Source organism: Theropithecus gelada, chromosome 1 (genome assembly GCF_003255815.1).
Source record: "Theropithecus gelada isolate Dixy chromosome 1, Tgel_1.0, whole genome shotgun sequence".
Classification (NCBI taxonomy): domain Eukaryota; kingdom Metazoa; phylum Chordata; class Mammalia; order Primates; family Cercopithecidae; genus Theropithecus; species Theropithecus gelada.
This window is the reverse complement of record NC_037668.1, coordinates 13381005-13396100: the sequence shown is the minus strand read 5'-3', so window position 1 is coordinate 13396100 and position 15096 is coordinate 13381005. Positions and strand designations below refer to the sequence as shown.

General features: G+C 44.1%; 1 protein-coding gene across 1 annotated transcript; it reads left to right on the top strand.

Moving 5' to 3' along the window:
* Positions 1-221: 221 nt before the first annotated feature.
* LOC112611394 (myomegalin) lies at positions 222-9799 on the top strand. The gene is given in 7 exon segments (XM_025365130.1): positions 222-379; positions 2084-2145; positions 3079-3195; positions 3995-4221; positions 5167-5311; positions 6398-6535; positions 8732-9799. Coding segments are annotated over 7 exon segments (993 nt in total). The 3' UTR covers positions 8878-9799.
* Positions 9800-15096: the final 5297 nt, after the last annotated feature.

Here is a 15096-nt window from a genome sequence, read left to right as displayed (position 1 = left end):
GACTAAGGAGGTTCTGGGTAGGGAGTTCATTTTAGATCTGCTTTTTTTGTTTGTTTTTGTTCTCATTGAGAACTGCCTTTGCAATCTCATGTTTCTCTTGGGTCCTCTTTAATGGCCTAACTTCTTCAAACCATGATTTTCTTTTAGCTTGTCAAGGTGGCTTTGGAGAAAAGTCTGGCAACTGTGGAGACCCAGAACCCATCTTTTTCCCCCCTTCCCCGATGGGAGGGGACAGTAACAAGTGTCTTCAGGAAGAAATACTCCACCTGAGGGCTGAGATCCACCAGCACTTAGAAGAGAAGAGGAAAGCTGAGGAGGAACTGAAGGAGCTAAAGGCTCAAATTGAGGAAGCAGGATTCTCCTCAGTGTCCCACATCAGGTAGGACATTCTTCCCAGAGAAGGGGACCTTGTGGGTCATGAAGCACCACAGCCAAGGGCCTCGCCTTGCTGCAGCCAAGGCATCCATGTGACAAGGGGCTACTTGGTCCGTATCCCAGGCAGAAATGCATTAATATTTCTACAATTCTTTAGATAAAAGTAAGTAATATTGGCTAATGGTAATCACTTTCTGTTATTCAAATAATCCTGGTCTTAATTCAGTATAACAATGCCCACTATTATTGTGCATCTGCCAGTTATACATATGACAGTCATGGTGGAAACCTCCTTGTTACATGACCAGTATTGCTCTTTTTAATTGACTGAAACATATAAGGAATCCCTGCTACCTACTATGTTTCACTGCTGTATAGAGAACCAGAACAGTCCACGAAGGAGGAGGATTTTTTTTTTTTTTTTTTTTTTTTTTTTTTGAGGCAGAGTCTCGCTCTGTCGCCCAGGCTGGAGTGCAGTGGCGAGATCTTGGCTCACTGCAAGCTCCGCCTCTCGGGTTCATGCCATTCTCTTGCCTCAGCCTCCTGAGTAGCTGGGACTACAGGCGCCCACTGCTACGCCGGGCTAATTTTTCTTTTTTTTTTTTTTTTTTTGTATTTTTACTAGAGACGGGGCTTCACCATGTTAGCCAGAATGGTCTCAATCTCCTTACCTCGCGATCCCCCCGCCTTGGCCTCCCAAAGTGCTGGGATTATAGGTGTGAGCCACCGCTCCCTGCCGGAGGGTTTCTGTAGAGGCCCCTCCCTCACCTCTCAGCTCTCGTTCATAAGTCCCTGAATCATAGAACATCAATTTTAATCATCTCTGATGCTTTAGTAATTTTACAAAAATAGCAGATAGCTCATTCACTGGTTAGACTGGCCACTCTGTCTTTGATGGCTTTTTGACAAAAGATACTTGGAGAACATGCTGATACTGTAGGGCTGATCCATTTATTCATTCACTCCCAGGACTACAATCATCACTGCCTGTTTGGAGTACAGCTGTCCAACTTCTAAATCATGCCCTGTTGTTTCCCTGCATCTTACCTGCCACTTAATCTTCCTCGAATAATGTTAGCACTTTGAAAAGGACCTAGGCATCTAGCCTCATGTCCTTGTTTCATAGCTGAGGAAACTCAGGCCTAGAAAGTTTCAAGTGACTTGCTCAAGGTTGCATAATAGTCTGTGGCTCCCAATTTCTAACATCTAAACCTCGTTTCTATACTATATACTTTGTCAAACAATTTTTTTTTAAATTCTCGTGGATGTTCTCAGTGCTGATTCTTTTGCTCTGAATTATCGTAATAACTTTTTCCTTAAGTTCTACTTAAAGCATATTATTTTACTTAAATTTTTGTATGTGTAAACTTAATTGAGTTGTCATAGGTAAGAATAGTACATCTCTTTTGATTCTATTGTTGAACCTACAATCAAACCATCTGTAGATATCCCTGTGGATTATTTTCCTTTGTTACTAACCTGAAACTCTGATTTGTTCAACCCTCCACCCAACCTACAGAATCACTGATACTGTAGAAGGTAGAATCTAATGTATTGTTCTTCCTGTCAAGGTTTTGTTGAGTTTTTCTTTTATTTGTTTGTATTTAGAAACATCAGGGTTTTTTTTTTTAACGTGAAGTTAGAACATGATATTAAATATTCTTTTCCATATACACATGTGCCTTCTTTATCCCCCTTCACATCCCAGTTTTGGTAAAATGCCTATCCCCTTTTTCTTTATTGAGAAACTGTCTCATAAATTGTCTGTCTGTATCCTGTGTCCTATTTTCCTCCTAGAAACACACCAGAGAAGCTCTGCTCTAGATTCCAAGACTCCTGGATTCTAAGAAATTCAATCTAGGTGCATAGCCCACTGCTGATCCTTCAAGTTGTGAATTACCCATTTCCTGTGCATCCTGTAGCCCAGGGGTTCTCAGTTTCGCATGCTTAGCCCAGCATGTGGGCAGGGCATGGTGGCTCACGCCTGTAATCCCAACACTTTGGGAGGCCAAGGCGGGTGGATCACCTGAGGTCAGGAGTTCAAGACCAGCCTGGCCAGCATGGTGAAACCCCTTCACTACTAAAAATACAAAAATTAGCTGGGCATGATGGTGTGTGCCTGTAGTCCCAGCTACTCGGGAGGCTGAGGCAGCAGAATTGTTTGAACCCAGGAGGTGGAGTTTGCAGTGAGCCGAGATCTCACCACTGCACACAAGCCTGGCAACAGAGTAAGACTCTGTCTAAAAAAAAAAAAAAAAAATCACCTGTGGAACTTAAGTAAAATGTGGATTCACAGGCCTTAGCTCTACAGCTTTTTTAACCAGCACCTTATGGGATTCTGCTGTTGGTATTTCTCAGGTCTGTAGCTAGTACAGCAGGGATTGAATGACTTCCCTGTTAGACCCTGAGCTAGCCATACCGTATATGCAATTTCATTTAAGCATCTGCTAACTCCACTAGGTAAGTGTTATCATCCTTATTTTATATAAAAGGAAACTGAGGCTCAAAGAAGTTAAGTGAATAGACTTGTTACAGCCATGTTTGCTTCCACTCAACCCTAGTGTGAGTTTGCTATTGTGGAAAGAATTTATCTGGAATGTCTTGGTGAAAATTAGACCTCAGTGGGGACGGTTAGGTGTGCATGTGCTTCTCGTGCAGGGGGTTCCAGGGCTCCTGAAAACTGTGGTTGCCTTTACCCCCTAGATTCAGCTGTGTCCCCTCCAGTCCGGGATGTTGCGATGAGTTCCCCAGCTCTGGTCCTCCCCAGCTCTGCTTCCTCTACTCCTGGCTCAGAAACGGCCATAATCCACAGAACAAATGGTAAATATGGCAACGAAAGGGCCCAGGGACTGATGATGGAAAGTGATTAATGCAAATAATCTTTTGTTGTCTCTAAACATATTATCTGTATTTACAGAGTTTTCTCTACATGCCCCGAGGCCTTTAGCCCTACTCACTGCACCTTCTGTGGCTGCCTTTCTTGCCATTGTTCATCCTCCTGTAGTTTTCCTACTGCTGTTTATGCTTCATTGCACCATAATCTCTCCATTCTTGAAAATGTTCTCTGTATCCAGCTTGATTTCCTTGTCTGTGTCTTCTCTACCCAGAAACTTATTATTTATTATGATTTGTCCTATTTCATTTGCCAATAAGGAAAAAATTGTCCCCAGGCAAATTTGTCATTGAGAGATAATCTAAATTCAATCTAGGTGTATAACCCACTACTGATCCTTCCAGTTGTGAACTACCCATTTCCTGTGCATCCTCTAGCTCAGGGGTTCTCAGTTTAGCATGCTTAAGAATCACCTGTGGGCCAGGCATGGTGGCTCACGCCTGTAATCCCAACACTTTGAGAGGCCAAGGCAGGTGGATCACCTGAGGTCAGGAGTTCAACACCAGCCTGGCCAGCATGGTGAAAGCCTATATTTCACAACATTATAGAAATATAGAAGCCAAAAGATCTCTATGGTCTTTGCCCCACCCTTGTATATTCCAAGGCTTCCTTTCTTGTTCCCAGCCTCTTCCTTTTCTTGTTCTCTACCTCTTTTGAGTTGGAGCAAACTGACGATATCATTATGAATAACAGAGGATTCTGTTGTGTTGTCATTTTCTTTTTCAGGCTTGGGTGTGGATACTTCTCCAGTAATGAAGACCCCTCCCAAGCTGGAGGGTGATGCTACTGATGGCTCCTTTGCCAATAAGCATGGCCGCCATGTCATTGGCCACATGGATGACTACAGTGCCCTGAGACAGCAGATTGTGGAGGGCAAGCTGCTGGTCAAAAAGGTAGTGTCTCTTGTGAGATCAGTGTGCAGCTTCCTTGGCCTTGAAGCCCAAGGCACAGAGGTAATCACACCTGTAGCTTTAGGTGCACTCTTTCCTTGTGCCCTTTCTTCCTTTCATGTTAACTCCTTCTCCCACCATTTTTGTTTTTGTTTGTTTTTGTTTTTTTCATGCTTTGCATCTCTCAACAGCTGAGGCTTCCTCTTCCATGTATAGCAGCCAGGCCCTGTCTTCTCTATCTCCTATTTTCACTGTCAGTTCTGCTCTGTTCCAGATGTAGCTGACTGGATATTGCCCCTCAGCCCCACAGAAACACGTTGCATTGCCTAGCAGCCTTTGGTAGCTTATTATCTACCACACTCATGCAGGCACATGACCATCTGTGGGCAGAGCTGACACAATGGGGTGGACAGAAACGGAAGGATTTGCAGGTGTATGGCCCCCACATGTGGAAGGGGTGAGAAGCCTGGCAGCCATGGCATTTCCTTGTGCAGACTGCATGGGGGAGGGAAGGCAGTCAGCAAAGCTTCTCAGAGTGCCTTGCCAGTGAGAGAGACCAGGCACCAGGGGCTGTGCTGTCTGAGCTGCTGGAGACCCATGGATGCGTAGGGACAGCCCTGCCTCCACGGAACCCCACACTAGAGGGCAAGACACACACACAAGTAGATCAGCACAGTAAGGGGCTACAGGCACAGCATGAGAAGTCATCCTCTGTGCTGTGAGGCCGCCAATGCAAACGTGGTCATTTATCTCAGGCAAGGAAGGTAACAGGTTCATAGAGGACACAGCAAGGGGGGTGAGTTTTGAAAGCCTTGTGGGTTCTGCAGGTGGAGGGAGGCATACCTGGTAAAGGGACCAGCACCTTAGTTCTGAGAGCTGCAAATGGTTGTGCGAGGGCTTCACAGTTCAAGCAGGCCCATGTTCTGTGCCTCACTCACAAAGGAAGCGGGAGCCCATGCAGGGGGAAGAAAGTAATCTCTCCGCTCCTGTGGTGTTACCTTTCCCCAGGTGCTGGGCAGCAAAGGCATTCGTGAGCTTCGGAGCAGCACCACTGCCCTGCACCATGCCCTAGAGGAGTCGGCTTCCCTCCTCACCGTGTTCTGGAGAGCGGCCCTGCCAAGCACCCACATCCCTGTGCTGCCTGGCAAAGTGATAAGATGCCAGTGTCCTTTCTTGGTTCAAACCCAGTTTTCCTGCCCTCCAATACTGTTCTGTCTCCTCAATGTCACAGCTTTCACAGAAAATCAGGAGCCACATACTGAATTGGGATAGATAGGACCTTAGAGGAGTGTCCCTGGAGGGACATCTCTGACCCATGGTGGCTGCTTTCATTGCAGCTCTGAATACATCCCAATCCCCACCAGCCCCCTGGCCCCTGGATAAAAAATCAAAGAAGAAGAGGAAGGGGTGTGGAGAAGGCGGAGACATTGTAACCCTGGCAATCCATAAAGGTTCAGTTTCTTTACCTCTCTGAAGTTTGGCTGAGCTGAAATTCAGTTAAAGCTTCAGCACCCACCTCCCACCCCTCAGGTCCCATGGTCACATGATCACAGAATGCCCCCATGAGACTGAGCCTTTTCAGCCGCTGCCTGGAATCCCAGCATATCACTTCAGCTGGCATCTCTGGACCAGGCCTGGGGAAAGTCAGCCACCCCTCAGGATCTGCTCAGAGCTCAGGCTAACTCTGATTGGCAGACCCTCGAGGAGACAGGTTTCAGGATCCCCTCCCAGGGATCCCAGCTCCAGATCAACGTCACCAACACCTTTGGGATCCAGCTAGGCTCATTCCAGGGAGACGGTGTTTTGCCATCTCCATATTGGCACAAATATTTACAAACTTGCAAACTTTCCTGAGTCCAGATCTCTCTCCCGAATATATCATTTCTGAACTCTCAATCTTGCCTGTGAAGGGAGAGTGACAGAACTGATATCAGGACTAAAGCAAGGTCCTCTTCAGAGCTGGGAGTTTTATTCCAGTCTGAAGCGAAATTCTCTTAAGCTACAGGTGTGTGGGCCTGTGCTAGTCTACATGGGGAATTCCAGAGTCTCAATATTCCTACCTAATGGCCTCATCCTAAACTGTCCTCAGCTGGAGGTATCTGAGGCTGTGAAGCAGGAAATCCAGTTCAGGGGGGTGGAGAAGATTGTAGAATCCTTCTTGGAATTGGAAAGAGCCACAAAGCGCAGGGTGCTTTAGTCCTTCTGCCTGTTCAGTAAGAGTCTGTTCCTCTTATCCAGGGAGAATCAACAGAAAGGGAACTTCTGGAACTGAGAACCAAAGTATCCAAATAGGAGCGGCTCCTTCAGAGCACAGCTGAGCGTCTGAAGACCGCGAACCAGCAGAAGGAGAGCATGGAGCAGTTCATCGTCAGCCAGTGTAGGTTCCCTGAGAGGGAATGGGGGAAGAAACGGGCAGTCTTCCCGATGCCCCACTTGTGCTGCAGGGGAGCAGTGACCAGGGGACTTGGAGATGTTGGGAGTGGAGACTGATTTGATGTCCCCAAACCTCCTGTGCCACGAGCAATTGTGGATGAAGAGGGAGGGGAGGACAGACTTAGAGGTAAGGAAACTACTGCACCAGTCAGAGGCACCAAGCCTGTCCCCAACCCATCACCATCCATTAGCAGATCTTGTAGGTGACCTTGGCCTGCTTTGGCCTTCCAGGAGATTTCGGGTCCACTTGCAACATCACAGGTCCTCAGTGAGAGTCCTGCTAGTTTCTGTTCCCATCACCCTCCCACCCTGTCGGCTCCTGCCCCTGTATCTTGGTTCACTCTCACATTGTCATCATCTCTCCATTTTACTCCAATTTTTCTTCTTTGATGCCGAGTCAGGAGACTGGAGAAATGCAGTTCAGCTGACTCTTGAAGTCATTAGACATTCAGGAGTCTGCCTCGGAATGAGCTTTTGGTAGAGGGATCTTGAGGCCAGTTATGGGTTCTACTCTTCATGAAAAAGTAAAAGCAATTTGCAACCTAGTAAACTGATTTCACTGCACACTCCTGGGTTAAGAACAGCAATTTGATTTCGATATATTTTTAAGTAATATGACAAAAGAGATCTGTTGGATCTCATTGGTCTAAAAGAGAATTTATTAGTAAATAACAACCGAAACTTCAGGGGGAAAATGTTACAAATATAACAGACATTATCTATGTTTACTTAAAACACTAAGTGTTCGCAGGGCACACTGGCTCACGCCTGTAATCCCAGCACTTTGGGAGGCCCAGGCGGGTGGATCATGAGGTCAGGAGATCGAGACCATCCTGGCTAACATGGTGAAACCCCGTCTCTACTAAAAATACAAAAAATTAGCAGGGCATGGTGGTGCGCGCCTGTAGTCCCAGCTACTCAGAGACTGAGGCAGGAGAATGGCATGAACCCGGGAGGTGGAGCTTGCAGTGAGCCGAGATCCGGCCACTGCACTCTAGCCTGGGCCACAAAACGAGACTCCATCTCAAAAAACAAAACAAAGCAAAACAAAACAAAACACTAAGTGTTAATCATTCCCTAGGAAGTGCTTTGAAGAAAAACTTGAGGTATATGAAATGGTTTAAAAATCAGAAACTAAACCTTTTAACGTGGACTACAAAGCTTTGCCATAAGCAATTGAGCATATTCCTAGAAATGTTTCTGAACCCTAACCTGAGAGAATGTTGATCTCCACAGTGTGAAAATGGCTTGGGCCAGTTTAACTTGCTCTTTCCCCGCCCCCCAACTAATTCCCTTTTGTTTTTCTCTGAAAATTCTTCTCTTTCCTGAGCCTCTTTAGAGCAACACTTACAGGATTGCCTCTGTAAAGCCTTATTCCTGTCCCAGAAAAGGTAACCCAAAAGTCTCTAGTATCCACTAAAAGGTAACCCAAAAGTCTCTAGTATCCACTAAAAGGTAACCCAAAAGTCTCTGGTATCCACTGGCTTTCTCCAGTGTGGAAACTTTCCCCTCCACCTCCCATAGATCACTGGAAAGGACCCGAGGCCTCGGTTCTAATCCCTGGCTTATCACTAACTGTCCTGTGGCTTCGGCTTGTCCCTTAGTCTCTGTGAGACTGCTGCACCCTCATCTGTCAAAGATGGAACTGGACTTAGTTGAGCTTTGAGGTCCTTGTGGACTTGGTCCCTCCACACCCTCATTATGGCGACCGGACATAAACTTAACAGAGGACTTCCCCACAAAATGTCCTCTTCTTCCTACAACAGGCTGTTTCTATATGTGCATGTTTCATGCTAAGCACTTCTTTCTCGGGTGGAGATGGCAAAGGCCTCTTTCTGCTGAGACAAACTGATTTGGAGAGTCACCTGGCCCCTAAAGAGGCAGTGGTAGGATCCAGCCACCCAGTGTGCAGTGAATTGGAGTAGGGATCTCAGCACACAGGGAGGTGGGGAGGCTCCCCGTAACCTCGGGCACCTGTTGCTTCTCCAGACTGCAGCGCATGCTCTTAGCTCATCCTCTTAACTGGCTCTCACCATGCTCCTGACTTTGGTCACCCTGTAGCTCTCACTGCAGCTTCAGGTAGTCATCAGTAGGGCCTGGCAATATACACTGATTTGGATTGTTTTATTTTTGTCTGCAGGTGAAATCCCTAAGGGCTCTGTCATGTACTCCAGTCTTGTGACCCTTGCCTTCCAGGCACCATGCAAGAAGCACAGCCACCAGAAGTCCTTACAACAGCAGGAAAGGCGGGCCTGTCCCCCTTTTGTGCAGCTACCTATCTGCTGAGGAGCATCTGGGCCTCGTTCCTCCAAGTCCACCGGAGGGTCCAGAAGAGGGAGTCAGAGATGTATCCTGGTGGAGCTGGGAGAAAGCCAGAAAGCCTTTCTGAGAGCTATGGAATACCGTTAGCCAAGGTCCACCTGGCCCAGCACTAAGCAGAAGATGCGTAGTTTGCATAGAAGAGTTTGTGGTACTGCTTCTCAACAGCCCCAGCAGCTTGGGAACTAGCAACAGCACATTTCTGCCTCATCAGCTGTCCTGAGATGGAAAGCTCAGTGGATATAGGACCCTGATTCCGATAAATGGGGCACGTGGTCCCAATGCTGGAGCTCCTCTGGCAGGTTCTAAAAGCACACTACTGAGCAGCGGTGCCCTGCCAGACACTGCTGGCGGAGCTCAGTGAGCACTACTCACAGATCCACACCTGACCCTGTTGGGTCAAGTCAGGCTGGGCTTTGGTCTGCACTGTAGCACCTGCGTTCTTTGAGTTCACATCATGAATGTGGTGACTTCCCAGATACCATCTCAGGCTTAACCTAGCACATCCGATTTCTTTTCTTCTATGGTATCCAAATTGGACTGACCTCACTTCAAATATGCTGTCCCATTTTGTCATCCTGTCTTACCTCGGGGAAATTGGGGACTGATGGCCAGACAAATTCTGTTGAAATTCTTGCATAGAGCAAACCTGTGCTCGTTTTTAAGTGGCATGGGAGAGGCCCCCAGCCTCATAGAGCCTAGTCTGTGTCTTCACAGTGCTGGTAGAATGTGTTGTGTGTATAAATGTATGATATAGATTTATATATGTTGCTATCGCCATATATTGAAGGCCAACATAACCGGTGGACAGGGTGGGTGACAGAAAATGAAAGTCTTTTTGGTGATTATTAAAGCAAAATGTGTATAAAGAAATAAATAGTTTTTCTTTTGCTGCTTTGTTTCCCATTTCTGCCCCAATCCCTTGACAGTATAAAGAACTGGAAAGGGAAAATGGGAAAGACAAACTGTGTTGAAGAAGTGCACAGTCTAACGCCCGAACTCTAACTTTAAAAGATTAAGATTTTCCTTCTTTGTCATTTTGTAAGAATTCTGTCTGAAAATATGAAAGAATGCTTCTTAAACTTGGTGTGCCTTAGAAGCAGCTGTGGAGATTATAGGAGCTACCTGCTGGTCTCCAATCCCAGGAGATTTAGTTGGTGTGAGCCCTAGAATCTGCATTTTTTAATATAAGCACCCCAGGTGATTCCATTACATGTGGGCTGCAGATCACAGTTTAAAAAAACAGTGTTCTATAACATTGAATCAAAACTAAAACTACATTTAAGAACCTTGAATCAAAAAGTATGTCATTCCATTAACATTGATATAAAATTTTTTAAATATTCCTTGGGAAAAGATCTTAGCTACATACTTTGGATCCCCAAGATTAAAATAAAGCTATCACTTCACAATTATTTACTAGACACATTTAAAAAATAAATAGGTAGAAGGTAGAGTAAGATGGTAGAATAGAATTCTCCAGCAATGGTCGCCCCGAAGGAACATCAAATTGAACAATTGTCTATGCAAGAAAACACTTTCACAAGAGCTAACCAAGTGAGAGATCACAGCACCTGCTTTTAACATGATAACAAAAAAAGATGATTGAAGAAAGGAGGAAGGACAGTCTTGCATTGCCTATGACACCTCTCCCCCAACCACAGGAAATGCATCTCCAAGAGAGAATCTAATGGGTTGGGGACAAGGGGGAAAGTGTGGGACTTTATATTGAAACTTAGTACCAGTCTTGCCATAGTGACACACCGTACTAGACAGAACCCCACAGCACTTGATTCCGGGCTGGTGCCCACAAAAGAAGCATTTAGACCCACCCTGGGCCACAAGGGAATCAGCTGCCCCAGGAGGAAGAACCCACCAAAATTCTGGCCAGCCTTATCACCGGAAATTTCTTAGGCTTCAAATAAATTTCAGTGGCAGGCAGGCTGTAGTCACCGCAGTCCTTGGGCAAGCCCTGATGCTGCATAGATCTGGAAGACCCTGGACTTGGGGTGTGAGCCAGTATGACGGCAGCAGCTGCAGCAGCTATGGGAATGCCTGTATCACCCCTCCCCACACTCCAGGCAGTGCAGCCTGAAGACAGATTCCTTTTGCTTGGGGGAAAGAAAGGGAAGTAAGCTAGGGGCTTTACCTGGGAATGCAGAGAATAATCCACGATCTCCCCCAAGTCTACAGGGCTGGGGACCTAGGAATCTGTAAGAATTGCAGTGTACCTGGGCCTAGGGTGCCCTGTAGTACAAACATGGCTGCAGTGATCACTGGCTTAGAGAACTCATCAGCCCACTTTGAATTCCTGGAAGGTCCTCTGAAGGGCAGGTACAAACAAGACCTGACTGCAAAGGCTGAAATAAATACCTTATCCTTCAATGCCCAGATATTGACAAACATCGATAACATTGAAGTCAATATGACCTCAACAAATGGACCAAGTAAGGCACCCAGTGACCAAGCCTGGAGAGATGGAGATGTATAACCTGTCAGGGAATTCAGAATAGCTATTTTTGAGAAAGCTAAGTGAACTTCAAGAAAACACAGAGAAACAATTCAGAAATATATCAGAAATTTAACAAGGATACTGAAGTAATAAAAAAAAATCAAACAGATCCTGGAGCGGGAAAATGCATTAGTGGGTCTCAGTAGAGCTGATCAAGCAGAAGAAAGAATTAGTGAGCATGAAAACAAGCTATTTGAAAATACAGTCAGAGGAGAAAAAAGAATGAGAAGGAACACAGAATGTTTAAGAGATCTAGAGGAGGGCCTCAAAAGGGAAAATCAAAGATTCATTGGCCTTAAAGAGGGGATTGAGAAGGTGCAAAGAGTAGAACGCTTATTCAAAGAAATAATCTTTTTTTTTTTAATACTTTAAGCTCTATGGTATATGTGCACAATGTGCAGGTTTGTTACATAGGTATACATGTGCCATGTTGGCTTGCTGCACCCATCAACTTGTCATTTACATTAGGTATTTCTCTTAACACTATCCCTCCCCCAGCCCCCCACCCCACAACAGGCCCTGGTGTGTGATGTTCCCCTCCCTGTGTCCCTGTGTCAACTCCCACTTAAGAGTGAGAACGTGTAGAGTTTGGTTTTCTGTCCTTGTGATATTTTTCTGAGAATGATGGTTTCCAGCTTCATCCATGACCCTGAAAAGACATGAACTCATCCTTTTTTATGGCTGCATAGTAGTCCTTGGTGTATATGTGCCACATTTTCTTTATCTAGTCTATTATTGATGGACGTTTGGGTTTGTTCCAAGTCTTTGCTATTGTGAATAGTGCCGCAATAAACATAGATGTGTGTGTGTCTTTATAGCAGCATGATTTATAATCCTTTGGGTATATACCGAGTAATGGGATAGCTGGGTCAAATGGTATTTCTAGTTCTAGATCCTTGAGGAATTGCCACGCTGTCTTCCACAATGGTTGAACTAATTTATACTCCCACCAATGGTGTAAAAGCGTTCCTATTTCTCCACATCCTCTCCAGCATCTGTTGTTTCCTGACTTTTTAGTGATCGTCATTCTAACTGGCATGAATGGTATCTCATTGTTTTGATATGGTTTTGATTTGCATTTCTGTGAAGTCAGGTAGCATGATGCCTCCAGCTTTGTTCTTTTTGCTTAGGATTGTCTTGGCAATGCGGGCTCTTTTTTGGTTCCATATGAACTTTAAAATAGTTTTTTCCAATTCTGTGAAGAAAGTCACTGGTAGCTTGATAGGGATAGCATTGAATCTATAAATTACCATGTGAATGGTTTTGATTTGCATTTGCATTTGACCAGTGATGATGAGCATTTTTTCATATATCTCTTGGCTGAGTAAACGTCTTCTTTTGAGAAGTGTCTGTTTATATCCTTTGCCCAATTTTTGATGGGGTTGTTTGTTTTTTTCTTGTAAATTTGTTTGAGTTCTTTGTAGATTCTGGATATTAGCCCTTTGTCAGATGGATAGATTGCAAAAATTTTCTCCCATTCCATAGGTTCCTTGTTCACTCTCATGATAGTTTCTTTTGCTGTGCAGAAGCTCTTGAGTTTATTAGATCCCATTTGTCAATTTTGGCTTTTGTTGCCATTGCTTTTGGTGTTTTAATCATGAAGTCTTTGCCCATGCCTATGTCCTGAATGGCATTTCCTGGGTTTTCTTCTAGGGTTTTTATGGTGTTACTTCTTACATTTAAGTCTTTAATCCATCTTGAGTTAATTTTTGTGTGAGGTGTAAGGAATGGATCCAGTTTCAGCTTTCTACATATGGCTAGCTAGTTTTCTAGCACCATTTATTAAATAGGGAATCCTTTCCCCATTGCTTGTTTTTGTCAGGTTTGTCAAATATCGGATGGTTGCAGATGTGTGGTGTTATTTCTGAGGACTCTGTTCTGTTCCATTGGTCTATATCTCTGTTTTGGTACCAGTACCATGCTGTTTTGGTTACTGTAACCTTGTAGTATAGTTTGAAGTCAGGTAGCATGATGCCTCCAGCTTTGTTCTTTTGGCTTAGGATTGTCTTGGCAATGTGGGCTCTTTTTGATTCCATATGAACTTTAAAGTAGTTTTTTTCCAATTCTGTGAAAAAAGTCACTGGTAGCTTGATGGGGATAGCATTAAATCTATAAATTATCTTGGGCAGTATGGCCATTTTCATGATATTGATTTTTCTTATCCATGAGCATGGAATGTTCTTCCATTTGTTTATGTCCTCTATTATTTTGTTGAGCAGTGGTTTGTAGTTCTCCTTGAAGAGGTCCTTCACATCCCTTATAAGTTGGATTCCTAGATATTTTATTCTCTTTTACTAATTGTGAATGGGAGTTCACTCATGATTGGCTCTTTGTTTATCTGTTATTGGTGTATAGGAACGCTTGTAATTTTGGCACATTGATTTTGTATCCTGAGATTTTGCTGAAGTTGCTTATCAGCTTAAGGAGATTTTGAGCTGAGACGATGGGGTTTTCTAAATATACAATCATGTCATCTGCAAACAGAGACAATTTGACTTCCTCTTTTCTTAATTGAATACTCTTTATTTCTTTCTCCTGCCTGATTGCCCTGGCCAGAACTTCCAACACTATGTTGAATAGGAGTGGTGAGAGAGGGCATCCCTGTCTTGTGCCAGTTTTCAAAGGGAATGCTTCCAGTTTTTGCCCATTCAGTATGATATTGGCTGTGGGTTTGTCATAAATAGCTCTTATGATTTTGAGATACGTTCCATCAATACCGAATTTATTGAGAGTTTTTAGCATGAAGGGCTGTTGAATTTTGTCAAAGGCGTTTTCTGCATCTATTGAGAGAATCATGTGGTTTTTGTCATTGGTTCTGTTTATGTGATGGATTACATTTATTGATTTGATTATGTTGAACCAGCCTTGCATCCCAGGGATGAAGCTGACTTCATCATGGTGGGTAAGCTTTTTGATGTACTGCTGGATTCAGTTTGCCAGTATTTTATTGAGGATTTTCACATCTATGTTCATTAGGGTTATTGGCCTAAATTTATCTTTTTTCATTTTGTCTCTGCCAGGCTTTGGTGTCAGGATGATGCTGGCCTCATAAAATGAGTTAGGGAGGATTCCTTCTTTTTCTGTTGATTGGAATAGTTTCAGCAGGAATAGTACCAGCTCCTCTTTGTACCTCTGGTAGAATTCGGCTATGAATCTGTATGGTCCTGGAATTTTTTTGCTTGGTAGGCTATTAATTATTGCCTCAACTTCAGAACCTGTTTTTGGTCTATTCTGGGATTTGAATTGTTCCTTATTTAGTCTTGGGAGGGTGTGTGTATCCAGGAATTTATCCATTTCTTCTAGATTTTTTAGTTTATTTGCATAGCGGTGTTTATAGTATTCTCTGATGGTAGTTTGTATTTCTGTAGGATTGGAGGTGATATCCCCGTTATCATTTTTTATTGCATCTATTTGATTCTTCTCTGTTTTCTTCTTTATGAGTCTTGCTAGTGGTCTATCTATTTCGTTTATCTTTTCAAAAAATCAGCTCCTGGATTCATTGATTTTTTGAAGGGTTTTTTGTGTCTCTATCTCCTTCAGTTCTGCTCAGATCTTAGTTATTTCTTGCCTTCTGCTAGCATTTGAATTTGTTTGTTCTTGCTTCTCTAGTTCTTCTGATTGTGATGTTAGGGTGGCTATTTTAGATCTTTCCTGCTTTCTCTTGTGGCCATTTA